The sequence below is a fragment of the Oxyura jamaicensis genome, chromosome 5 (genome assembly GCF_011077185.1).
Source record: "Oxyura jamaicensis isolate SHBP4307 breed ruddy duck chromosome 5, BPBGC_Ojam_1.0, whole genome shotgun sequence".
NCBI lineage: Eukaryota > Metazoa > Chordata > Aves > Anseriformes > Anatidae > Oxyura > Oxyura jamaicensis.
The window spans coordinates 14,988,069-15,015,711 of NC_048897.1; the positions used below are offsets into that span (position 1 = coordinate 14,988,069).

The 27,643-nt window shown below is 37.9% G+C and overlaps 1 protein-coding gene across 1 annotated transcript in view; it reads right to left on the reverse strand.

Moving 5' to 3' along the window:
- The window catches only part of MEIS2 (Meis homeobox 2), a 133,622-nt gene extending 106,435 nt beyond the window's left edge, over window positions 1-27,187 (reverse strand). Inside the window, exons 1-2 of the mRNA XM_035329134.1 lie at window positions 27,085-27,187; window positions 16,762-16,907 (exon numbers count right to left, since the gene is read on the reverse strand). Of these exons, the coding sequence (XP_035185025.1) occupies window positions 16,762-16,907; window positions 27,085-27,145 (207 nt within the window). The 5' untranslated portion in view covers window positions 27,146-27,187. The remainder of the gene's footprint in view (window positions 1-16,761; window positions 16,908-27,084) is intronic.
- Window positions 27,188-27,643: the final 456 nt, after the last annotated feature.

Here is a 27,643-nt window from a genome sequence, read left to right on the forward strand (position 1 = left end):
TTCTTCTTCTTCTTCTTCTTCTTCTTCTTCTTCTTCTTCTTCTTCTTTGTCTTTATTACAGTTTAGAAACTCAGGTCCACACATTAAGAAATGTGAAGATTATTAAAATATAATGTTCCACATCAGAAAACATTCTAATTAATGTCCTCAAAGATTCAAGTAACACAAAGTTAAGGTGTTAAAACTCTAGCTCATGAATATATGGTTGGTCCAAAAAGAAAGTGTAAATGCATCAATGGCTCTTAAACATTATTGTCTGGATATAAGCTTTCAGTTCACAGAGTCATTACATTTCTGCCTGCCAGAAGCTTGGAGGATATACTGTGTCTTCTGGGATCATCCTATACTTGCGCTATTTTTTGGCCACTCACTGCTGACTCATTGATGGGCTACATGGTCCATTGGTTTGGCCAATAGAGCAGATTTTTGTTAAAAATAAGAGAAAAACATTTGTTAAAATACTTCTAAAATATTTTATATTACCTACTCCTTTCACAAAACTTTTCTCCTGCTAAGTGGTTTTCATTTCTGTTAACAGCATTTAAAAATGCTAATCATTCTACATCTTCTGTCGCTCAGATAGAAGAGAGGGAACATTCATCTACAGACGTAAATGATGTTAGTAATCTCACTCAAAAATTAGGGTGTTGTCATAGTATTGTTACAGAAAAAAAGGTATGCAACCCACTGTTTTAATGTATGTATTAGGATTAACATTGCAGCAGATTTTGTCCATATCTCAGTGAGAAAGAAGCAGAAGAGTAAGACCTGGAAGACTTGTGGTAGGGTTGGTTATGATAAAAATAATCAGTAGGTGAAAAGAAAAGAAAAAAGAAAAAAAAAATCAAACACATGAAATGAAATAGCTTTGTAAATGAGATGAAAATGTTAGGAGTGAATGGGTAGGCTGGGTAACATTTAAATGTTATACCATCTTCCCTCAGGAGTTAGGATGACATAGTCCAAGGGCTCTGTTGTTGGCCAGTTGTCTTCACCTAATGTTCCTTTTACCCGTAATGGTCACAGTTAGCTCTGCTGAGAGAGCTGAGGTTATTCAGCTTATTGAAGCCCAGATATAAAGGAGAGTATACACAGTACTGAACATCAACACCTGCTCAGCTATAAATAAAAAACAATTTATCTTAACTATATTAAAAATTACAAGCAACTTTTTATTTCTTTCTTAAAAACACAGAACTTGCACAACAAAGCACTGAAATATGCTGTATTTGTGCCAAAGTCTGTAGCACTCCCTTCAACCTGTTTATCTTTGAAGACCATAATTAAGGAGGACAAACTGGTTTATAGTCAACACAAGTTGGAAAAGAACTACACTCACAATTTTCCCAAACATTAATTTTCCTTATCTAAGCATCTTGCTTGATTAAAATCATGGGGCAATTAGCAGTTGAGTGAAGAGATTACTTTTTGTTGTAAAAAGACAGCCAACCTTTACAAGTTCTACAAATGAATAATCCAGGCTCAGTTTTCAGCTGTGTCCAAGCATGAGGAAGCAAAGCACTTCTGCTTATGGCTCTCTGATGCAGGGGCTGGCCAGGGACTAACTCAATGCATAATGTGACTTACTGTTGACTCCCAGGCTTGTTGGAGCGCTCTTGCTAAACCTTTCCCAAAAAGGAAAAACCCCAGCACTTTCATGACTGAATAGCCACACAGCCACACACTTTCTTTTATTTCTGAGTGACAGAAGGTGGTAAGATGACAACCCCTCTTCAAAAACACACACATCCCAACCAATTACAACTGCCCACTGAGAAATATGTGATAGTGGCCTCACTATGCAATCCTCAGTGTTCTTTATAATGCAGCAACACTCATTCAAAGAGAGCCTCTGACTTTTGAGTCCCTTCAAGCAAACAGAACATCATTCCACAGACTCAGATAAGTATTTTTGTTCCCCAGAAAAAAAAAAAAAAAAAAAAAAGGTACTAATTGAAGATGACCTAGGAAAAATCTTTAAAGTAGGACAGAACATCTACAGAACAACTATCCTAGTCACACAGTACCATAGTCACTTTACAAAGTTGGAGAGAGTGAATAGAGGGAGTAATAAGGAGTTTACTTCCAATCCTTTTTCTCAAATTTAGCTGAATACACCAAGATCAGTGAATAGTATACATGGCATTGTAAAAAGCAGAGACATCATTGGAAGCTCACTGCTAAAGGTGAAAAAACAAAGTAGAGCAAACAGCCATCTAGCAGATCTGTTACAGATCAACAAGTATCCTTGGGTTCCCTGGGTACATAAAGGGCCACAAAATAATGTGGATGTTGTTCAAAGTGGATGTCTTTCATAATGGCTTTTCTATCCATCAGTATTTCCAACTGCAAAATTTTGCATACTTGAAACTGGCACTGGACATCTCTAGGATGGATGAATGAAGACTGATTAGAGAATGGGAAAAGAGATGTGAAAATACTTACGTCCCTACATTTTCATTCCCTGCACATTCTATTTTGCTGACCCATAAATAAATAAACCGTACTGATGTTATTAAAACAATTTTGTTGTCTCAGGGTCAATTTTAGGTATCAATTGCATGGCCTTTGAAATGCATTTGAGGACAGTTTGATCCAGTCTGGAATACTGGTGATCTTTAAGTTTGATCTAAACCAAAATTATTATTTCTGCTAGGAACATAGAAAACGCTGGCATAAAGAAAAAGCTGTGACATGAAGCATTTGTTTGGATCAAGTACAACTTACTCCTGTCTTCTGTATCCTCAAGTGTGATTTTCAGAAATAATCAAAACAAAAGTGACAAAACCCAAAAACCACAATGAGCAAACAGCAGCTTTTAAGTGCTGTGGGAACAGAGACATTTGTTTAAGTAACCACTGTTTAAAAAATGCATACATAGTAACACCAAAATAAACAGCTTGCAATGTTGTTTATTTTAAGATACACAATAGTAATGTAAAGTGCTGCATGCAGTGAATTCAGGGTGTACTAACATTATTTACAGTTCTGAAGAGCAGTAGGAAAACTCAGCTCAGTGCCAGAATACTCCCTGTTCAGATGAGAGCAAAGGTCAGGACTCACTGCCTTTGCAGCTAGGAGTATTTCAACATGCAGCCAGAGAAAGCTAATTCTCTCTTTTCTCGTGCAGGTAACTTCTGAACTGTGCATCAAAATCCTACAAAAGACACTACGTGCCAATGGCATCCTTAAAATGGATATAGAAGCCCATTCCTAGGAAGGATAATTAAGAGAGAGAAAAAGAAATCTTTGCCCTATCACTCCTTTTAAAAAAAATGTTCCAAACAGGCCTGACTCACTAGGCTATGTAGAGCCAAAAAAAAAAAAAAAAAAAAAAAAAAACCACTAAGCAGCGGTGTTCTGAAAAGTGACTGACTTACAGAACAGATTTATGTCCCTGTGTGTCTGAATTGCATTTGATTCTCTGCTGACAAAAAATCCTATTGACTTCAAACCATAAGATAAGTTTGTGCTATTTTTCTCCATAAAGCCAGCCAAGCTATAGGCAAGAAAAACGGACTTTATTCTGGCCACTCCATAGTCAATTTATTATTGTAATTGCATAGATTTACTATTGTAATTGCAACTTTACTGTTATTGTATAATCCTTGTTACTGCCAATAAATAAGCCACAAAGAATTCAGCTTGGATCTAAGATCCCAGCCTAAATTTGTGATTTTGGCAATGAAAAAAATAAAAAATAAAATAATAATGTGCAAAACAAGCTCATTTGATCCAGAAGTCATTGAGACGAACATGGAACCCCATAGACATAAACATGAAGTAATGTTCAAAAGCAAAATTTCATTTTAAATTCAAAATATAATCTCTTTCCTTCTGATGCTTTTGAGCAAAGCTGTGTGTGAAATTCAGCAGCTTGAGTCAGCAGGCACTCAGTCAATATTTTCTTGGGGTCATCCTGCCTCTCTGAGAGCCCAAGCTTTGCTTTGAATCTTGGAGTCAAATTGCCATATAATCTGTAAATGAAAAACAGGTGAAAAGGCCATGTTTCACCTGTTTTGGCATTGGAATTTCTGTGTAAATCGATAATCACCCTTATTTTGCATGAAATTTGCATTGGATCCATGCCCTTAAAAATCCATGTGGATTTTGAATACTCAATCAACCTTTGGTATCTGGGTTTCCCTTTTCATAGAGCTAGTATTGGAGCAGACTCCAGAAAAAAAATGGGACCACTAAGGTTGGTAAGAGTTGATTTCAGACCTGTACCTTCCCCATATATTTGTGACCATCAGTGAAAACTCACAAACTGTGAAGAGCAGCATCCATATCATGACACAGTCTCTCTCTCCGAGTATCTGAAAAGAAGGTGTTTCTAACATTAGATCCTCAACTCAAACTTACTTCCTTTGGTCTGACAGAGCCCAAACTCACTGACATTCAGCACCTACTCTGACTCCCAGCTATTTACTCAGGCTTTGGCCTGAAGGAATGGTAATTAAATATTCCTATTAAGCTTAATCTTTCATTTTGAGTCCCAAGCCCATTTCCCATTTGACTTTGTCAGTTAATTTTATAATATTTTCTACTGACAGATGAATGAAGTGTCATTTAAAATAAATAAATAAATAAATAAATAAATAAATGAAGGAAGGAAGGAAGCCAAATTTGGGGAGTTTTCTTTCTATCTAAACTGTTTTCCTTCTTAAAAAAAAAAAGTACTAATTTCAAGATATTTTTCAGTTTTTAAACATCAATAAGAAAACAGAAATATGAGAAATGCTTCAGGCAACACTGCTTTAGTGTAACCCTAGGAACACAAGATGTTTCACAGCAGTATTTCTTCAAATGCTTTTTGGAGTCTAGTTTTAAAAGTGCTAAGCAAAGGCACTTACACACATTATTCTACAATCTCAACAATTTTTTTGGGGGGGGCTTTTTGAATTCCTTCATTTCTGCAAGGCACTCTGTTCCCCCTAAGTAATCTCTTTTCCTTTCTTTTCACAGTCTTTCCTTATTCACCAATTCAGTATGCACATTTTGTGTCTATGTCTAGATCTATTATTTTGGGATGGATGCGGAGAGCACTGAAAATAACAATACAGATCGTATTTCTCTCATCTTCTTTCAGTCTCTGCTACACTTTGGGGGGAATAAGGGCCCTGATAGTCCAGGCTCTCCAAACATCCTTCTATATCTTCCTTAGACTCTCACCAGACTGGCCTCAGGCTAGTTTCATACTCATCAAGAAAAAAACAGTCCTGATGTTCAGCATGAGATCATAACACAGTGATCTCACTCTGAACATTACCTTTCACTACAGCAGTTCTATTGACTTCTTTGCTTAGAACAATTTGAATTTCCCACCAGCTCAGTTGTGTGATATTTGGCCTCTTTTAGGCTAGATACCTCTCCACAGAGTGAGCCTACAGGGCACTGAGTGGAATGCTCATGAGCCCTGAGGCCTTGTTTGAAAGAGTTTTCAGCCTCGGCAAGAAGTTTACCGCAGCACATGTTCAGGAGGCAGCAGAGCGTGTTACAGCATTATCAAGTTGGAGAATACACTATCATGCATTTTCAGCTAGAGCTTTGAGTAGGATTTAGATCCCAGGAGCCAAAGTTGGGATAGTTTAGAGTTCTAGAGTTATGTTTATTCATATCCATGTTGCAAAGAACCACCGTCTTGTTTGTAGACATTTTATTTTCTTGCTGGACATGCTATTTTGCATGGACTCATATGGGGTTTAATCTCCTTTACAAGCATTGCTCTCTAAATGGACGGGGTTTGAAGAAAAAGAGAGAGAAAGAGGCAAGGGCTTTTTTTCTTTGAAGTTTGTTTGCATCTAAGAGCATTGTGGGATAAAAGTTCAGATTTCACAGAGCCAGGACTGCTAAGATTAATTACAGCAGTGAATTGTCTGCAAGCGCCTAGGACAGATATGCACTACGTAGCAGGATTTTTCTGGTCTGAGAAGTGTTTGCTTGGCATTTAATGGCCACCATACAACGCACGCATACAAAGTAGGCTGTTGAAAATTGAGATGTAAGTAGGCATAGGATGGGGAACAATGTGTGCTTCTTAGAATTGTTCTAAAACTCTGCAGCTCATCCCACCATTCACAGAGATGTTCATACCACCTCAGGAAACACCTCTCTTTCCTAAGAGATGTTAGCTCATGCAGTAAAATGTCCATGTGGAACTGGAAGAAATAGCATTGAAAAGAGACAGACCAAGAAGCAGAACTCTTGAAATAGTCTACCAAAACAGCAAAGGAGGGCGGAAGGGAGAATTAAAATAAATGATTGCTTTACCCTTTTTGTTGTTCACATTTACCTATTTTCACATACATTTCAATTGAGTTTCATAATTTATATCTGAAAGAGAATACCCTTTCTAGCTGAACGTAAAGCACCCTTTAAACAATATTCACATTTTTAAATGATCCTTCAAATTAACCGACCTTCCTTGCAATTTAGGAATGACAGCACTCCCATGCACCTATGCATTCCTATACACCATTCCTTTGCTGACTGCCCCAAATATACATGTCACTTTGCTGACCACATAATGCTCCTTATTCCCATTGTTATCACACATATCATGACCTGTCTCACTATTCACATCCTATATCCCTGAACAGTCAATTTGTGGACTATCAAAACAGCAGTCAGCTGTCTGTGTGTGCTCCTCACATGTTAGGCAGGGAGCTTCCTAATGTGAATCAGGACTTTGCAGTCCCTTTCTGTCCCCTAGGTCATCCTCCTGCTTCCCATTTCTTCATTCAAGCACAAGAGGGATGCACAAGGGGGAAGTACCTGGGTGAATGGAAAGAGGGAGCAGCAGATCAGGACTGTCTGGAAAGCTGCCAAAGTCCTATTTCACTTCAGGAAACTCCCTGGGCTGTTGAAGATGTGGAATATCCAGTAGTGACTTGAAGAACAAAGATGCATTTGTTAATACCATTGTACTCCCTTTATTCTGACTTTTGCCCCTAGGCCAGCAGTTTATGTTCGAGGTTCTTTCTCTTGCTACTTGCTGGGAAAAATATTTGATACCATTTGCATGCAATAATCACCACTTCAGGTCAACAGCATGGAAAGAACCTGATAAACAAAAATAACCCAAGCCTGAGCCACTTGAGTAAGTGTAGCTTGCAGCAATCATATGCTGTCATCTTCAGTGTAGACCAGAAAGAATATAGCACTCTTAACTTTATATTAAATGCTCCCTTGTAAAGGGAAATTTATCCCAAACTTTTAAAGTCTACAGAAGTTTGAGTATTTGTACAAGCATTGAATGACTATCACGCTAGTTCAGCAGCATGCTAAAACCACAACAGAAGTGCAGGCCTCTGTAATTCAGCTGATGCTAAGTATAAGACGTAGGTCTCATGCAGAGTTTTTCATCTGTAAATATCAAAAGCACTCTGAAAAGCAGTCTCCATCATTATGCTGTACTGTTTACACAAGGAAACTGAGGCATGGTGTCTTGCTATGGTCACAGCTAGAAACAGGACACTTGCCTGAGCTGGCTTACGCTAAAGAATGCTGGGAACAGCAGTGAAGATTCAGCTACATGACAAAATGTGACAAATAACTGAGCACTGAGCACTCAAGAGATGTGTCTTTCTATCATAAAATAGGGGATCCTTGAAAGACTTGTTAAGTAGAATTTGGGGATAAAATGGCTATAATATTTAACACTTAAGAAGGTGCAAAATTGTGTTTATTTGTCTGTTTGTCACCCATTACAACATCACTGTTTCATCTCTATGTTATGCAGCTTTTTCAAAGGGATCAGAGTTGTGCTGGAATTAATGGAAACAGGATTGAAAGATACACACTGTTAGGGACTATCTGTGAATTACCTGCAAAAATTTGAACACAGAAAAAATTAACCTTCATTTTGACCTTACCTGGGAGGAAAGAGGATTGCTTTTATAAAAATCCACGTACATTCACAGAACTTCAACTAACAATGCAGATTACATTGTCTCTCTCTCTTTTTTTCTTTTTCTTTAATTGGTGTAACAAGCCCCAGAGTAGACTAGACCATGATCTTACAAAAAAGCTACTCCTTTTATATACTTAGTGTACACTACAAATAGGAACAGGATCTTTCCCATTGTTATCTAGTTTAGTAATATACTACATCCACAGTAAATCCATGTTAGAATATAAAGCTGCCACTTTGAAATATACTTCAGACCAAATAAAAGCTGGATCTAGATGACAGCCAAATTTCTATAACATTAAACAAATTAATATACACAGATTTTTTTTTTTAAAAAAAAAAAAAAACTAAAATATTTGCAGATTTTGACTTAGCTACTCTGATTCATTCTGCTGAGATTGTAATGGTATGTCATGAGATGTTAAACATTTTATGGACATAAGTAGTCCATAAACAGCTACAAATAAAGTACGTGTTTTGAAATGCTATCATAAAAAGGTAAAACCAAGATTAAAAAACAAAACAAAACAAAACAAAAACTTCATGGCATTATACGGTGAGTTGACAACCTATCATCCACTATTAGACAAAACAACTGAAATTAGTTCTGGCAGATTTGGGGCTAGCAGTTAAAAATAAAAATAGCAAATGTAAAAGCATGAAAACTGTATTGCCATTATGCTTAAAGACAATAATAAATCTTTAAAGATGCCAATGATTGCTTTGGATCCTACAAACAATTGCTGCCAATCAACTCTCAAATATGTAATGCACAGTATTCTAAGCATCCTAACTCAGTGTAAACTCCCCAACACCAAAAGTAATGTTGCCTGCCATAAACTATTCTTTTCATTAGGCAACAATGAGAACTGACATCTCTATTCCTTAGCAGTTTGGAAGTGTTGGCAGAAACATATTTCTTTTTACAGTAGAATTCTAATTTTACAGAAAACTTTAAAACCAATTACTCTGCTCATGGATCTTGAAAGGAAGGTCTTAAGTAAACATGTCCTGAGGCAAAACTGAAAGGCAGTATCACTTTACACAAACAACAGCAATCGCTTTTTCCCTAAAAATGTATTTTTTATATACATATATGCATGTACACACACTACAGAGAAATTTAGGAACCATGAATTTTCTGATGACAACTGTTTTAAGTAGTGGAACTTTGAGACAGATATTCAGAATATTTCTCACATCTTGTTGACTATGATATTGATTTTCAAAGACTGCAGTACACAGCATTTATTAGCAAAATATTCTTGGAGTGTTTAAACACTATTTATATTTGCATATGCTTTAGCTAAATGCCCTTTTACCTTGTGACCCTCAAAGCCTCAGTTCTATATAAATGAACTTTTGTCACTACTTTCTTGTTTCAGTTACTTCTATGGATACATTACTTGGACTTTCATACTCTTTCTTCTCTTTGTTTCACTTAAATCTTGTACTGACTCCACAAAGCTTCGTAACCTGACAATAACAACCAGAAAACAACAGTGGCTGATCCTGTCTTTTGCTAGGCCACGTTTTGCTCACTCGGTGGAGGCTTTTTAATCAAGCCCGCAATAAAATCACACACATGTTTTTAGTTACACTCAATTCTCAGCAATTCCCTGCTTGGAAATAGCAGGTAAAATATTACATCACAATGTAACATTTGTTCCTCCCATCTAGCTGCATTATCTGATGGTCTGGCAGCGGGTGACCTCACATGCCACATCAGTGACACTGTGGCTCCCTCTTCCCTCCATCCTGCCACACCACTGCTGCCTGCTGAGGAGGAGGAGGAGGCAAAACCAGGCAGGGCAGGGAAAAACGGAGAGGAGGAGGTGAAGCAGAACTAGCTAGCATCAGGCAGGGGAGCGCGAAACACGATTGTAGCAGGGCTGGGAAAGGGCTGCTGGGAAGTCTAAGGAGCCCGGCTCATCCTGTAGCAGTATGGCAGGACTTCCCTACAGCCCTCAGCCTACCAAGGCCTGGGGAGAGAAGGGGAGAAGGGGCAGAAGGGAGGTGCCTTTGAAGGATTCACAGTGCACGGATTGTTTGCTCTGTGTGTGTGTGTGTGAATTTCACCCTATATATAACTTGGAATCTTATTAGATAACAACTCCGTGACACTGCAAATCCAATATTTCTCAGAATGCTATTTTTGAAGCAGAAACACGCAACATATTTTGATCTCCGAAGAAGCACAATAAAGATCTCCCTTCAAAATAAAATGAAGAGTTAAAAATGAAATGGAAACACAATAATTTACACGCAGGCTTTCTATGCTTCTATCAGATTATTTAAATTCGGACTGTCTCTTTAATTTGAGGAACAGCTAAAAAGGCGACAGATGGCAGACAGAATTGACTTATGTCCTCTATTCTTTTACAGAAGAAGGGGGAGTGCAGAAAGTTTGATAAAGGCAGAAGCTACAGTATGCAGGCCTCGCTATAACTATCTAATAGGTCTTTTGACGGATAGGTTGGGAATATTTAGTTTTTCCTCCACAGACACGCTTTGTAACAAACCAACGGTCCTGGAGGTTGCCATGGGTGACGAGAGTGCTGACATCCAGTCCCAACTACAAATAAGCACATGACAAATGGGCTCAGAGCCCTCAGACAGCCCTGAACCTTGGTGACCCCCTAAAACGCCCAACCTCCCAATACCCATGCCCAAAAAAGCATTATCAAATATATTTTTTAAACTGAAAGCTTGCAGTTAATTGAAAACACTGCCATGTAACAGAAATGCTTAGGACAGCATGTACAAGTAAAAATAAATCACATAGCATTGTTATTTAATGCACTGTGACATCATTTCCTGAAATTAAACAGAGATGACACAGATTCAGACAGTCCCTGGTAAGGTTCAGTTCAAACAATTCACAGATGTTTTCCTCAAGCAAGCAGAAAACAATGCCAGGCTTAAAGTGCTCCCTCTCCCCACCTCCCTCTCCCTTCTCTCTCCAGCCTTTTTGCTGGTACAGGGAGGTATGGCAGTTTTATAATACATGCTCCAGCAAAAATATTCTTTTTTTAATTTAATTACTCAGGCCGTTGTACTAAATAGATGGATCATTGTGTCACAAAAGCATCAATTTTTCAGAAGAAATAACAGATGTCTATGTAACAATGATTAGATTAACCACTCAGAGACAAAGCTAGCTTTTGAGGCCCACACACCCCATGACCCTGGGTTCCCTTTTCTGTAGGGGGTGGATGTAGAAATGTCAGATCTAATCTCAGATTCCATTTTTAAAACAAACAAAGCCCCACCCCCACCCCATCTCAGCCCTTTTCTTTTAAGATTATAGCCTTTAAAAGGTATATGAGTGTTTGGGCTGTTACTAAATTTGAAGCTTTGGAGCTGATTTCATAGTCGAGGACTACAAGTCGTCAGAAGATTATGCTTTTCGGACTGTGAACAGAAGTAGCAGTATGAGAAAAAAAAAATAATAATCCATTTTTGTTCTATTCTGACTGCAGAGCATTCCTGGTGAAGCTGTACTGCATGCAGACGGGACAGGATGGGATGCCAGTGACATGAGGCAGTACTATGCTACCACCAGCAATAACAGCACATAGCAGCAGCAGCTGGCAGCTCTACTCCACTAGGCCAGTTCTGATGATGAGCCACCAGCACAACTTTGGGTGCAAAGATCCTCAGCTCCACGGTCTTGAGGACTATATTACAACTGGTCATGGGAGTTCAGCATGATTTTTCCAAAGAACTTGGAGGAAATCATTTAACCTCCCCTCACAAACTACCCAGCTGAAAAATGGGTGCAATAATATTTTAAAGACCTGGGCAATAAGTTTCTCATTAGGACAGCACGGGAGGTCTGTCCCAAACCAGTAGACAACTTCTTACCTGGTTGTAAACTCAGCACACAGACAGCCCTGCCTAAAAAACAAACCCAGAGTAACATTGCATCTCAGTCTCCTCCAACTCCCTGACTACATAACCCATAAAAATGGAGACAGCAGCCAAGTAAACCCACATGCAGGTAGTTTTGCAGGACTACCAGAGGACATCATCCCTCTTCTCAATGCACCCTGGAAGCATACATCATGTTACTGTTTGGCCCAACACAAGCACTACAGTTCATCTGAATGCTTTTGCAATAGTAAGTATGTGATAGCAAGCTATATTCCTAACCCTCCCTTAAGTATTATTCCTAAAATCAGGATATTTATGAAGGTGGAATGGTTTTAGCTGTTTTGTAAATTTGCTCCAAAATGCAAGGATTGGGTTTGGATGAAGACATTCATCTCTACAGTCAACTTTAATGAATACATAAAGCAGCTGCCTGCATAAAAGGCTTGGTAAGCCATTCATTAAAATATGATAGAGATACATTATATTCTCAGATACACCCACATAAATATAGAAAAAAAATCTGTTCCAGTAAGAGTCTGTCTGGCCACTAGAATACTGCAAGTTTTTTTTTGTTTGTTTGTTTATTTTTTGTTTGTTTGTTTTTGTTTGTTTGTTTTGTTTGTTTGTTTGTTGTTGTTTTTTTACACAGTTAAATACAAAAGTGATTGATTCATTTTAACATGTTCCAACAGAACTTATTCTAGTGTGACCCTAAGATAGGTGAAAACAAAATCTACTATACAAGAAGCTGTAAAAAGCAAGAATTTTAGCCAGGAGATTGTTGAAATCAGGCTAAAATGACTGATAAATATTAGAGACAGAACTTCAGCTATCAAAACAAAACAAAACAAACAAACAAACAAACAAAAGGCAGCCCAGTTCTACTGAGTTCAGGGTTGTTATCCCAAACATCATCAGTTGTGAATATGAAAGTGTCATATAAAATGTTTATATTTTATATGCTACCATTGGTATTCCTGGTACTTTTAGTTACAATATACTTCTTTGTATAGAAAATAAATAAATAAATAAATAAATAAAATTAACAAATAGCATCTCCCCAGGTAAGTGTCAAAAAAGTAAATGTATCTCTGTTCAATCAGTACCATACAAGAAGGGGGAACATGTAGAATATAGCACAAGTGTAGTTCTTGATACACTATGCTGCAGAGAACGATGAACTACCAGAGGTATATGTCCAAAGAATGGTATAATTGCTTCCTTTATAACTTTGTTCTTTTCTGATTATGTACGTACATTTTAAAGGTCCTCTATCCATTAAAAGGGCATGGGAGGAGAGGGGCAAGCTCTGTAGAGCTGCTAGTAAGAAATCCTACTCTCAACATTGGTGTAAGCTGGAGGTGTCTATATATTTGAGCACTTCCTGTTTTCACTTCATGATCAAATATGTTCTTTGCAGGGCAAATAGGGGAGCACTTGAGGGAGGAAAGCAGAGATGTCTGAGAGGCTAATTGAGTCTGCTAAGGAGTCCTTGGCATAGAGGAAAAGGAGTCTTCCAAAGCTATGAATAAACTGTCGGCTTGGGTCAGATTTCTTGCTGTTTCTTTTCTTTAACCACCTTTGAACTCAAATAAAAACAGCCTTAATGTCAGGTTTACCTTTCTGATGTCGTAATCTTTATGTACTATTGAAAAGCTTATACTACCAGACTAGGATTTCCTCTACTTTCTTAAACACTGGATATTATCCAGAAAAAGCATACACATTTCCAACCAATTCATCCTCAGATCTTTCATCTTCCGGTGCTGTTGTAATTCCAAATATAAGACAGAGCTCAATATGTGAACAAGAACCTGACAGAAGCTCTTACTCCTTGTATTTGATTCCCAACAACCAAAACTTGCATCTGTATCCTATTTCAAATATAATTAAAGTTACTGCAAAATGGAAGTTGTGATCGGAGATATAAATTGTTTTGAAAGACACAGCCTGTCATATTCATTTATTCTACATAAGAGTTCAAGTGCCTGTCTCTTCAAAAAGCCACTTAGGCAAATCAATTTTTAAAATCAGTTACCTTAAGAGTTTGCAAACTGACTGAATAAAGAAAAAATAGCATTTTATTTAAAATCATAAGTAAATACAATTAGACAAAACTGAGTTTTTTTGAATTTGACAGTCTAAAGGAATTTCAAGTTAAATCCACACCATAAGAGATGGACTGCCACTGCTTCTCCTTCCAGGGAAACCAGAGGTTAATGATTTTTGTCATATTGAGACTAACAGCTAACAATTGCTACAGTTGGCCTTTAGTATTTTATTTGTCCTTTTGAGGTATTCAGAATAGGTGACAATGGCTTGCAGTTGAGAACATATGTAGAGAGACCCCTGTGGCTTATGGAAAAGTTGCTCCATGCTGGTTGGGTGTTTGAAAAAAATACAACCAGAGTTCTTTTATGTTCCTCTCCTTAATGAATGCATGAATGTCAAAATGTACCAATGGCCCATTCAGGGGGCAAAGCCTAAGCAGCTCCTTCTTTAAGAACACATCCTGAGATGTAAAATACATTTGCTTAACAAACTAAAATAATGAGATAATTCAATTAGTTTCTTAAAAAAAAAAAAAAAAAAGAGAGAGAGAGAGAGCGAGAGAAAAGGGTACATCGGGGGATTATTGTAATACAAGAACAGGTCATAATACAGCACAAAGAAGGAACAAACCAACTTGAAATAAGGTTAGAGTAGTAATGAAGGAATGTACATTGAATCATGGATCACCATTGTAAAGATATTTACTTGAAACAATAAAATTGTACATCACAGATTCCCCTGTTCTGGCCCAGCCAGAGCTGCACTTTGAATGGACAAGCTAATTTGAGAAAAAGTGTGAGATCTTTAAAAGAAGGGAGTTCTCTTCCTTCTCTGCATGTGTTTATGGCAAGAATCTTTCTGAATTTACATTGCACTGGTCAGGGGGCTCCATTATCAGTTTGCAGGTCTGAGAATTACAGCACAGTAAATCTTTCAACACCTGCAAACTCATTAAAGCTTGGATGGTAAAAGGGTTAGGGCTTTTTTGTGTTCATTTAATTTGATTTTTGTGAGGTCATCCTCACCAGTGATGGCAAGTTTCCTCAATTCATGTGGAATGTAGAGGGTCAGGAGAGAGAGGACAGAAACAAGGAAAAGGGATTTCAAAAAGCCAAGAGGACCTTCCTCAAGAGAAGTGAGAGTTCACTGACTGTTTAATAAGCATGCGTTTAATGTTTTCAAGGAGGACGCAAGAAAGGAAGGCAGGGAGAAAAAAACACGTTATCATAAATTTTATAAGAGGAAATGGAGTTAACACAGAAACATGTGCAAAAGAAACTGGTTTATTTGTGGCCATGCTTTTTGCTGTCTCCCTGTAACTACTCTAAAGATACCCTACAGCTAAATGAAAAACCCTCCACTCACACTCACTCGACTTCCAAATTAAAAACATTTTACAGGTTAGTAAATCTCCAGCTGAGGTGATGTAGCAAAGAACAGCTGTGAAGTAATTTTGATAATGATGAGAATAATAAGCACATGGCAAGGTTCAGGGCTTTGCTGTTGCAGCTTCAGTGCTCCTGAATAGATAAAAGTGATTAAATACTCCTGATTATCCCTGACCAATATGTAATGGATTTACAGCCCTTTCAATTAGTCAGTATTTGCTTAGGACTCATTATTTTGTCTTTGGTTAAGTAATCAGCCCAGAGACTCATGTTCTGTCTAATTCCTCTGAGCCAAGTGGGTACAGGGCACCTGACCTTTGAAATGGCCATAGCTGGGAGGCAGGAATAACCACTACTCCAGCAGAGACACTGGCTATTCCAGCTAATCCTGACCCCACAGGCCAGATCAATGCACCTTAGTTTGCTACTAATGTCCTTACATCAAAATGATGGTTTAGAAATGTGGATCTATTGCTCCTCCCTTTAGCTGTGCTGCTAGTGGAGCAGTTCAATAGTCCCTATCATAAATAAAAAGGGTACCTTGTCCCAAACATTACACTGTAACCAATATCAGCTACTGGGGAAATTTATAAAACTTTGAAAGGAGAAGCAGTAGTTAATAACTGTTAGCATTTTAAGCCTTATGAAGTGAGAAACAATTTTACCATGAGAGGAAGAGGAAAATAAATTGATAATTTTACCAGTTTTAATTATTTCCTACACGAAGTAAACCAAGAGTGCTACCAGGTTTTCTGTAGAACTGTATTTTGATTTCTAAGTGAAGCTATAATTGTCAACAGAACACAAACACATTGCACCAACAATTGCAAGCAGGAGCATAGAGATAGCCCATTTAAGGTATAGCTTTTGACGTATTTAATCTCTCTCCCCAAAATGTGAGTATGGACAGTATTTAACATAATGTACTTGCAGAGAAACCAAAAAAGTGTTTATTGCTCTCTGTTATACAACCGAAGAATTAGGGAAACTGTAAGCCTTCTATATTCATCACAAAAACAACATACAACAAGTTTGCAAGCTGCTGCTTTGACTTCCCTAACATCCCCCAGTATGTCAGAATACAAAGATTGGGCTTCTCTCTGCCACAAACATGTATGAAAGTCATGTAAACAGAGGGCAACAATAAACAATCAAGAAAGCAGAGCTTTGTATATGCGGAAGCAAGAAACCCCCTTAAATAGTTCAAAGTAAAAAAAAAAAACTTAAATAGTTCAAAGTAAAAAATGGTTACTTTATATGTAGGTGTTGTTCAATGATTTTGTATTCTCTTTATTTTGTACTCTCTTTATTTCTCTCTCTCTAGGTATGTATGTATATTTATATATACACAAATATATGTTTCTTTCAGATTTGTCATGATTCCAAGAGCCAAGAAAAAAATCTAGGAAAAAAAAAAAAAAAGATAATTGAGCCCTAATAATGGTCCAAAAATTATGGGGACAATTGATTTCTAATAACAATGAATAAACATAATTAGGCACATCTATTTTGGTTTTGGACACCACTTACTGTGAGATGCTGGAAAAGCCACGCTCTCATGATATTTGTTGCTACTTTGGGGAAAATGCCTCTTTTCTTCTGTCGCTTTTTGTCTTTGTCTGGGTCATCGTCATCCCCTGTACCAGGTGAGGCTACACTGTTGTCTAAACCGTCCCCTATAACAAAGAGAAAAACAAGAGAAAAATAAACAACATATAGAAGCCAGAACGTATCATTAATTACCAAGATACTACTACAGTTTTATTTTGTTCTGATAGATCAGAACATACAGTTTCTCATTATATATGAATGTTGATACAAATATGCAAAACTTAAGAAACCATGTCTCTCCAAATACTAATTTTGTCTCACACATGCATATATCATTAATTCAATTATAATCGTGTGCTTGACATAGTGCAATAGCTCTTTGTCAATTATAGGATTCAATGTGGAAAAACCTGCCACAAGAAAACCCATTCACTGTAAAGGCATCCCTACAACCATTCTGAATACGTACTATAAGTAATCAAGTTAAATGTTCTGTAGTCTATATATTCGAGGCCCTCTGCAGAGGTGGCAGTAACTGTGTCACTGTTCAGTGCACATAACACACTGTCAGATGAGCCCCCCCCCAGAAGTATCACCCCTAACACACATACATACGCACGCACACACACGTACACCTACTATGACCCTGCATACGGCATTTGCATGACATGAAAACTTCTACATCTCTGCATCAGTGATTATTATCATTAAAAAAAAAAAGATGCACATCAAGGTAGAGCTCTCACTTAATCAGAACTTTCCATCAACATCTTTCTCTTCTGTGCTTTTCCCTGGCATTAATTGTGCATTAGCAAAAATCATTTACTTTTAACAGTCATAGTTATTTTTTCTTGCCCTCCAGCAAAAATGCCTTGAAAGCCTGCCTGGAGGGCATCTAAATTATGTATCTGAAAAACTCTTCTGGCAAGGCATTGCAGGACCCCTACTTTCTTAAAATTCATACGAGCACGTCTTCCTGTTTTTGGGAAGGCATCAATCAAGAGCAGCAATATATGCCATATTCCTACATTAATATTTGAACTAATAACTTTAAAAAAAGGAAAGAAACAAGATCCGACTTGTGGCATAATCAAATGCAAAATAAATGAAGAATACTGGGACAGCACTGAGACTTTATAGATTGCTGTGTTTTCCTTACACATCATTAGCCCGGAGCCACACGAAAGAGGAAAACAGAGAAGTGGAGAGTTTATGCTCCCTGCTGGTGTTTAAGAAGCCGAGGTCCTGGAAGGACATCTGGGAATTGTGCTGAGACGGTGGTTTTTGTAATTTAAGAATAGACATTCATTAGCAGTAAATGCCATAAATCCCATGCTAAGTAAAAACCTTGTCCAAGAAAGCCTAAAACAATAAACTCTGTGCTCAATGTAGCCTGAGCTAGACGCTCCATAGCTTCCTGAGGAATGCTATAGATTCACGAGCTAATTCCTATAGCCTCATCTAGCTCCATAGTGGTACTAAACGAAATACGTTACAGCTACATACAGCCCATTTGCTTCAAAACTTGCGTTTCAGCTCCATCTCCCCTCCTGTGCCAGATCACCCTTCTTCCACTACCTCCCCTCTGAAAAACCAACCCTCTCAGACCAGAGAGACAGAAAAAGCCACAGCAAAGAGCTGGCAGATTAATTTTATTGACATTTCCATTTTCACTGCAATGTGATACCCTCCATCACATGGAAGAGATGACCCTCACTATTTACAGACTGACAGGCCACTTCATTACAACCACCCTGCCCCAAGGCAGAGCAGCTCCTTTCCATCTGCCCAAACACCAGAGCAAGACCCCGAAGTCACCGCTCTTTCTCATGCTTCTTTTCTTTTCTGTTTGTTTCCATTAATGACAGAAAAAGGAGAGCTGGATCACAGCAAACCAATCAAAGAGATTATGGAAGCCCTATATATTGTAACCAACTGCTCACTTTTGTAAGATGTTGGTTATTTAGAAAGCACTCCTTTCCACTCCCCCCCTCCCCGTTCCACCCCACTCCTATCACACACTAGCACACACACACACACACACATACACACACACACACACTTACTTTCTACTATGCCAAGGAACTGCTGCAAGGCAAATTCTCACAAACACTAATGGCTTCTGACTGCTCCTTGGCAACCCCAGCATTTTAACCTGGGTGGATATGCTCTCCAAAATACAGACACTGGAGCTATCTCATCAGCTGTTCATGTGACACAGATGGAGAGTGGCTATTAGGAGCCAGGCAATGGGCCTTGGGGATCTGAGGTGCTGTACTGTAGCCTCAGGCAATTTTGAAAAGCAGTACCCGGAGATGGGGGGAAAAAATCCACACTGAAAGTGCAAGTTTGAAGTCAGTCAGTCTGTTTGTCTATCTGTCGTGTGGATAAAGATATCTTTGTCTCTGTATGTAAAAGCTGTGTGTGTATGCATAGGATATATGCAGCTATAAAACTTCCTTTCTGCATCATCCTTTCTCATGCTAAAAGCACTGGTTTGCTCTATACACAAATTCCTGTTCCTCCTTATATACATGCTCTCTGCTTTGTGAGTATCCTCAGCAGGAGTCACCTACATGTTAAATCAGTGTTTAGACCTTTTGGAGAGTTGTTAATATCCTGGTTTAAAAAGCTAATAGCAGCCCAGGAGATGAAAGTTCACCTAAAGCTTCCATTGCCTTTCCAGCTTAATCAGTGGTTAAAATGGTAAGAGACAGCACTTCCTTAATCTGCTCCACAACCTCATGAAACGAAACTAAAATATCGTACCTCCAAATTACCTCAGAAGGTGAATACACACTGCAAGATTTGTTGCTCCTGGTGAACTACAGGCTGAATCCTGTTAAGCTGTATTGTCATATCTTTAATAACCCTACAACTACTGACATTAGTGGATACTGCTTCTAGTTCCAAGATAGCATACAAGTAGCCCTTAACTGATGCTTCCAAGATGCAATGATTTACGTCTTGGATAAGGAGGGCCTGATTCTAGTTTGCCTTATCCAAACAAAACATGAGTTACTTTAAATGAAGAAAAAGAATTTAGCAAAAGTGAAATAAAATTAACAGGCATGAAAGTCACTCCACTGCAGATCGGATTAAGCATGTTTTAATTGCAGCAGGAATTAATCCAAATTTAAATCATTTAAAACATCATTACAAGTGGTTCTGCTTTTCTGAACTGTTCACATCTTGATTTGGAGAGTATCTTGTAAGAAGAGCACAGTCAAGTCCTAACTTGTATGGAAATAGCAATTATATGAGCATAGTTAACCCGATTTTACAGTCGGGAAATTAAGCCTAGAGTTTGGCCCACTGGCTTACTCTTTCACAATGCAGCAAAAAACATGGAGGGTGACTTTCTCCTGCTTTAGACACTGTTCACTCATTTATTCTTGTGCAAAGAGTACAAGTGACTTCAAAACCTTATCACTGCTCTGGAAAAGTGGAGAATTTTTAAGTGGCACTCTCTTTGTAGATGAGTCAATGACTACACACATTTGAGTCAGTAGACTCAGGTGTATTACCCAACTTATTTAAGATCCTATCAGTGTTTTATAACAGTCTCAATAACCCCTATGAAAGATGGAGAGAGTATACAAGACTCTTTGCAAAGCACCTACACAGGGTTTCTTACGAACCTTCTCTTCAAGGCAAAGTGCTTGTGGAGGAGGCTGGAGATGGAGGTCTTATTTACACAGCAGGAAGTTCTATGCTAGCTCTGTGTGCAGACACTTTTAGCATGCTGTGAGTTTCTTCCCACAAGATATATTATTTTGCTTTGAAAGCAAAGCAGACTATCACTTATTTAAAACATACTGTGTAAGTAGTCAGGGCAGGGTTTTCATTGCACTGTAATTTCAAACTCATCTTGCTGCAGACTGACTTCCTTGGGCAGACTAGTTTGCTGAGTCCAGTGTTCACACAGCTAAGAACTGTACGGGACACAGAGTCCAGTCCTACAGAAGGCATGTCCAGTCATGTTGTATCAATGAATTCCCTTTAGACAGTTCCCCAGTCTCTCAGTATTATCTCAGTCCTAGTCCTTTTTTGTGTTCCTCACAGAGTAAGGCCCAGAAAGACATGAAGATAGTGCTGCTTAGAAGCTGCTCATCTAGTCTTTTCATCATTTGTGAACAGAACAGACAACAGATTCCCAGTCTAATCAAAAATGATACTTGGAAAGGATATCCCAGTCATGCCAAAGCACAGAAGCCTGGTAACAACCCAGATTCAAACCCCAGAAATAGTTTATATTACCATCGTAACAATCAGAGCAGTAAGAAAAGTGGTTTCCAGAGAAATACATTTCAGGACTTAGTGAGTTTCTTCATCATCAGAGTTCTCTTATAGTTTTATTGTTTGTCATGCTAAAGGGCAAGAGAGAAGAGAAGGGATATCTAATCGGGGGCAATGTAGGAGAAAACACTTCACCATTTTACTAAAAATAGCACAAGCAATATGAAAGCCACATTAAAGGATTCCGAACAGGAAAACTGCAGTGTACTGTGCTCACTTTAAGAAAGCTACACTGTACTCTTTGGTCCAGTATTTTGATGGAGTAGAATTTGTAGATATACATGCAAAACAAAGAGGAGACTGCACGCATGCTTATATTCATAATTTGCAATTATTTGTTTGTACTTATAATGTGTTCATTGGAAGATATAAGCACTGTAAACCATTGTTAACAAGGCCGTTTAGCTTATTACTAAGATCAACACCACCACGAGAGAAAAGTCTTAAAAATTCGATTCATTACCACTGTCAAAAAACTAGAAACAGAGAACTGTTTGAATATGTTCTGAAGATGTGACAGTCTGTTCTGTAGGGAGGGCTAATAGAGAGAGGTCAATTCCCGAATCAAAGACCCTTCAGGACAATTCCTTATCTCCATTCCATCCTGTTAAAATCATCACTTATACTTACAGCTTCAGCACATCATAGTTCTTTGAATGAAGTGCTGGTCGTGGTATTGTTTTTGTTGTTGTTGTTATTTTTTTTATTATTATTTTCATTTATATTTTTCCCCCCTCCCCATCTGAATGATCACTGTTCATGGAAGTTGACTTAGTCTCCTCATATCCCACAAGCAGCACTAACCAACTGCATCTTACTGTCAGGGGAAACTGAGTTAGGAAAGATTATGAATGACAAACCTGGGCCTTTAAAAAACACAAAGTTCAAGTGGGCATTTCAGCTTAGAGCTGTGCCATCATCAACAGTGCTCTGCCAGTATAGCAGTTCAGGTTACTGAAGGGATTGACTGCAGGTGGAACAAAGCCATCAGGAGCTGTTTAGTCTTGACAGAGATATCCCAGTTTGACCTGCATGCTCAACTACCACTTGTCCCATTGTGTAATGGGATGTCCTCAGGTAAACTGCTGCAGTCAGCCCCCTGCAATCCCTCCCCTTTTGTGTGTCTGAGATACCAGACACGTCTGATGGTGCTCTGTCATATGAAGGTTTCAGAGAACATCTTGGAGAGAAACAAAGGTTGGATGTTGTTGCACTAGAAGGAACAGGGAGACTTCATTTATATAGCACCACCACCTCTCCAACTACAGATGTTATTTAGACCTTCTAACAGCTGGCAGGAGATAAAGGGCTGCCCTTCTCTCTGCTGTTCTTTTGGAAGATCTTGTGCTTTCCAGAAAACACAACCATACAAAACCTTTGAGCTAATAATGTAAAGATCTTCATATACACATTTTGCACAAACTGGGCATTAATGACTATTATAAATTCAAATAGGAAAGAAACAAAGAGAACTTAAGTCACCATTAGACATTACCTACAAAGCTATTCTGCTTAGTCTAACCATATTTTAGCATAGTTTCTCAGTCAGGAGCAAGTCTCTATTTCCATCTGGCAATATGTGCTAAAGGCCTAAAGAGTTGCACGGTATCTGGTGTCTAATGTGTATCTACAACAAGAGACAGAATAAAAAACTGTTCATTTTCTGTGTTTGAATAGGCACTTTACTATATTCACTAATTTATCTTGTTTTCAAAAAGCATTTACAAATATTTTATTATTTACTTGAGGATAGGAATGACATTCCAGATACGTTATTTTTATATCCATAGATGCTGTAAAATTGGTGACTTGAGTCTTTAGAAATTATTGGCAGAACAGTAATCTTTCACATTTCCCCCTTTATTATTTTTCTGTTTAAAAAAAAAAAAAAAAAAAAAAAAAGGCTGGCTTTTTTGTGCCCTTAGTGGTCTATGGGTCTATGTCTAAAGCTCATGCTTATCTGTGAAGTGAATTGAGAATTCTCACTGATTATATTAAAAAGCCAATATATTGTTCTAGCTTTTTTTTACAGAAAAAACTAACAAACACTGGTTTAAACTTTAAGCTTTTTTATATAGTCAGCAGGTTCATGGTTTGTGCATTGCAATTCAACATTTTTTCACATCAGGTGAAAAAAAGTGTTCCAATGCAGACAAGGGGAACAGCAAAGCAACCTGCTAATTACTGATCTCTCTTACGTTCCTGCTGTGCTAAACTGTCCGGACATGTTGAAGTGAAATTTTTCTGCGATTTTCAAGTGACTAGTTCATGGCCCAGTGCCGTGGAGTGCAGGAGAAGGGATGAAATGCTTTAGTTTACATGCAACATTTACTAACTGTGTGGGTTTTCCGACATTAAAGAGGGGACAGTGACCCATGCCACCTTTTTCACACTCAAAAGAGCACTGAAAAAACAGTCTTCATAGGCTTACCTCAGGCTTCCCTGGCCCTTAGCACCCTCCCCCCAGGGTAGGAGCAGAAAGAGAAAAAAAGAAGGGATTTTATGCTCCTTTCTCTTCAACTTTTCAGGCGGTATAAGCAGCATTTAGCAAATTCAGCCTCCAAATGGCTCCAAATGCTCTGAGCTGCAGGGGCTCATCCTTTGTTAGCCTCCCTCTATTTACACAGGATTTACGCAGGCTCTCCACTGAAGAGACCACATGTTTCTGACAGAAAGCACTTCCATTCACACTGCATCAGGCAACAGGATTGTAACCACTGCAGCTTCACGCTGACCTGAGATTAGGGATTTCAGCAACATTGAGATGGTAACAATCTGCTAACTAACGAAAATTATCCATGGAGAACTCCGCTGCTTACTCCAGTTAAAACTACCACAGACAGATAGATTAGATAGATTAGGTTACTTCGAAGGACAATTAAGAACTAGCTACTGTCAGGAATATGCATGTCCACCTACAAACAGCATACACACAAATATCAGAAGAAAAAAAATCTAAAAAAAAAAATCAGACTGCAGCTTGGATTAAAACAATTTCACCCACTGGCTGAAGACATAAAGTGTAAAAACAGACAGATGGACACATATGTAAATGCTGCTGCATTTGTTTCTCTGGAGCTGGCAAGTTGGTAATAACAGTATAGTTTAATAATTTATTTTCCACGCTATTTTCACACTGGTTAACTGGGCAGTGGCAACATCCATGTGGAACTTCAGGAACAGAATAACTCCTGCAGTCTAATTGTCATTGGGCTGAACAAACCAAGCTAAGAGACCTTCCATGCATCTACCTACAAGGACTCAGTCCTGGAAGCTGACGTTAGTCTGCGGATCTTACAAATTTCTTTATTTTGTTTACTCTGTTTGGCCAGCCAGGATTTCTGCACTGAGATTTTTTCCAGTTTTAGTATTTGCATCGGGGTTTTCCAAAAGAGATTACACACACATGTACAACACAGCACAACAAATGTTGCTGGTTGGATCTTGTGTTTTTTGCTCAGTAGCCTTTCACTGGGCAAAAGAAAATTAAATGGGAACGCAGGGCCAGAAAGGACCACGCAGATCCATTTTTTGATGAGTTTTATTTTGCCGTTTTAATTCAGTGAATTATTTTGCTTCTGCAGCAATAGACAAAATTTCCTTTGTAATAGTAATTCACACATGCATCCGATAAGCACATAAAAAGTACATGGTATATTCTGAAGTTCTCCATAGTATATCATAATAAAGCTCTTCTGGGCACTCAATGATTCATTTTTAGTGATCTCTCAAATGCCCTTATCCACAGTTAACACTCAGATTTTATTAAGGAAGAAAGCAGGGACAAATGTCCACTTAAGTCCCAGCTCTCAAATTCAACTCTGCTTGCACTGCAGTACCTAAAAGCTAAAGCTTTTTTAATGTTCTATTCACCTCCCCTGTGTGGCATTTCTGCTAACACAGAGTTCACAATCTTTCAGCCCCAAACACAGAGGGCTGCTATCTTCAAGTCATCCAAGGAATGTGCCAGATACTATCATCTGCCCTGCAATACAAAGAACCAGAAAGAGGCAGAGACCAAAAGGAGACCGTACTGATCAGGTTACTGAAGTCCAGAAAGTCTTTCCCAGAATGCTAAATGTTAATCTCTGAATGAGCAAATGTTAGATTTAAGATCCTTGGAGTTGGAGGAAATGCTAGTTTGAGAAGTCAACGGCATTGCCATTTGAAGTTGTACTTTGCACGTTTATCCCAATCTCACACCCCTCATGCTGGCATAACTGCCATCAAGCAAAATTATCATTAATGTCAGTGGCAGTTTTGCCTGAGTAAGGAGTGCAAGACCAGATCCTTGTCTTGTTCAAACAGAATTGCAAGCACTGCACAGTTCCAAAAGAGATGTACTCATTAAAACTTGTGGTTTGTGCTGATTTATGACGCTCTTCTCTTTAAAAGTGAAACTCACTTTGTACCTCACAAAAGAGAAAGCGTTCAATGCACTTGTTCCTACATTGTTTTAACTTCATTTCCTCCCCCACCTCCCAGCACAAGTTGTGGAATTTACACACAGATTTGGCACCTAGGCTGAAGGAAAGCATTATTAAATTAGGTTTAAGTATTTTGTCTGCTTCAGTAATTACTTTGCAGTGTGAATGTAAATAGCTGTTATTCTGTTTAATTTTTTCATCGTACTAAACAATGTCACAAAAAATGTCCTTGTGGTGCAGTCTAAATGCTGTTCTTTTTGAAACATTTTTCTATATATTTTTAGACAAATATTTTTAGCATTCTCACAGTAATTCTGTTAAGAATACCAGCTGCAGACTCTGGTTACAGCTGAGACAACAATAACAAGTCATTAAAGAAATCAGGAGACAAAAAAAAAAAAAAAAAAAAAAAATCCTGCCTAAAGCGCATCTTCTTTAAGAGACCATTTCTTTTTTTAGTTCTTCATCTCTATCCCTGCTGGAGTAACTGGGATAATGATTTTAGTTTCCTCTATCAACTGTACCAAAGTTAGTATAAATTAAAAAACTACACTTGATTTTAACTACCATTTATTATTTGCTATCCTGTTATTTGTTACCCTGTTATTTTTGTCATTATACTAATATAAAATGTGGTCAAAATAGCTAAACTCAATTAAAATTCTACCTGCAGTTGAAGTTAACTAATTAAGTTCAATATTATCTCATCAATATTTAACCTTTAACATTTTGCAGTTGTTGTTTATATTTAACAGTAACACAATGTGGAAAACTTAAAAGTGGATGAATGCTAACATCCTGTACAGTTTTTCTTCATTAAACCTTTAATGTAGTTTCCTTAGGAATAAAAAATTCCTTTTATTTTTTATTTTTTAAGGAAAATAGCACTCAGAACATCTCAATTTTCCATACAGCTGTTACATAGTTACAAACTCTGATGTATTTTAATGTCTTGTTGTTCCCCTTAGACAATATGCAGTTGAACACAACAGCTTGCTTAGGAGACATCACTTAAATTGATGTCCACAGATACAGCAAGTGTCTGTGTACTGTTCAAATTTAAAACCTCCCTTTTCAGGGTTATTTAGCTACTAAAAATGTGCCAGCTGAAATATTACATGCAAGTGTACATTCATAGCAATTCTTCATTAAAAAAAAAAAAAAAAAGTTGGGACTAGAAATATGTAACAAACATTTATTCCTGAGAGATACTAATTTAAAAGCTTTAGTTATTAGTAAGGACATTAGTTAGGCCACAAGTCCAAAACACACATTAGTCTATTGGAGGATTTATAACAAAAAATGAAGGATGGCTGAATAAAAATAAAAATAAAAATGTTTTGATAGAAAGTGTCAAAATGAACCATAAAAGCTTTTTCCAGGTGCAAAATGTACACAAATGTGTATGTCACATAAAATACAAATAAAGAGTACTGTCTTGATATGCATTTGCAAACACCTGAACAGCAGCAAAAAAATAAAAAATAAAAAAAAATGCTTGCTGATAATGCATAGTCAAAAAAAAAAAAAAAAAAAAAAAACACCTCCAAACCCAAACTTGGCAAATCTTACATACCATGAGAGCTCCAACACCTATGCACAGTAGGGTGGATATACCCGCTGGGTGCTGTGGACATATATATGCACCTCCTCCTAAAGTGTTCATTTGGCTGGCAGTCTGGAAAATGCCAGAAGGTGAAGGGTTACGTTGGAACACTGACAGTCTGCTTTCTTAGGTTTAAGCTAAACCCCATACTTTAAATGTATAGTGCTTGTTAGGTATTTGGAAACATGCTATTTGGTGTTAACAACAAAGGCTTGATCCAGTGCTCACTGAAGCTGGTGAATAATGTCCCAGCTGACAATTGCATACTTTGGATCTGCCCACGTTTACTTTTGGTGAACATTTTTTTCAGGGTTCTTGTCCTGCAAGAAGCCTGATAGGTAAAGTGTAAGCCAGGGGTGTCTCATCTGCAGTATGTACTGGATGCTTAGAAGTGGTTAATGGAATGGTCTGAAACACTCTGTCTTTTGAAAACAGTAGACATTTACAGATAATAAGAGCAATCATTTAAGAGCCAAGCACCTACTCAGTCCCTGCTAGTTTCTTAGAATCTGGCTTCAGCCATGAGTGA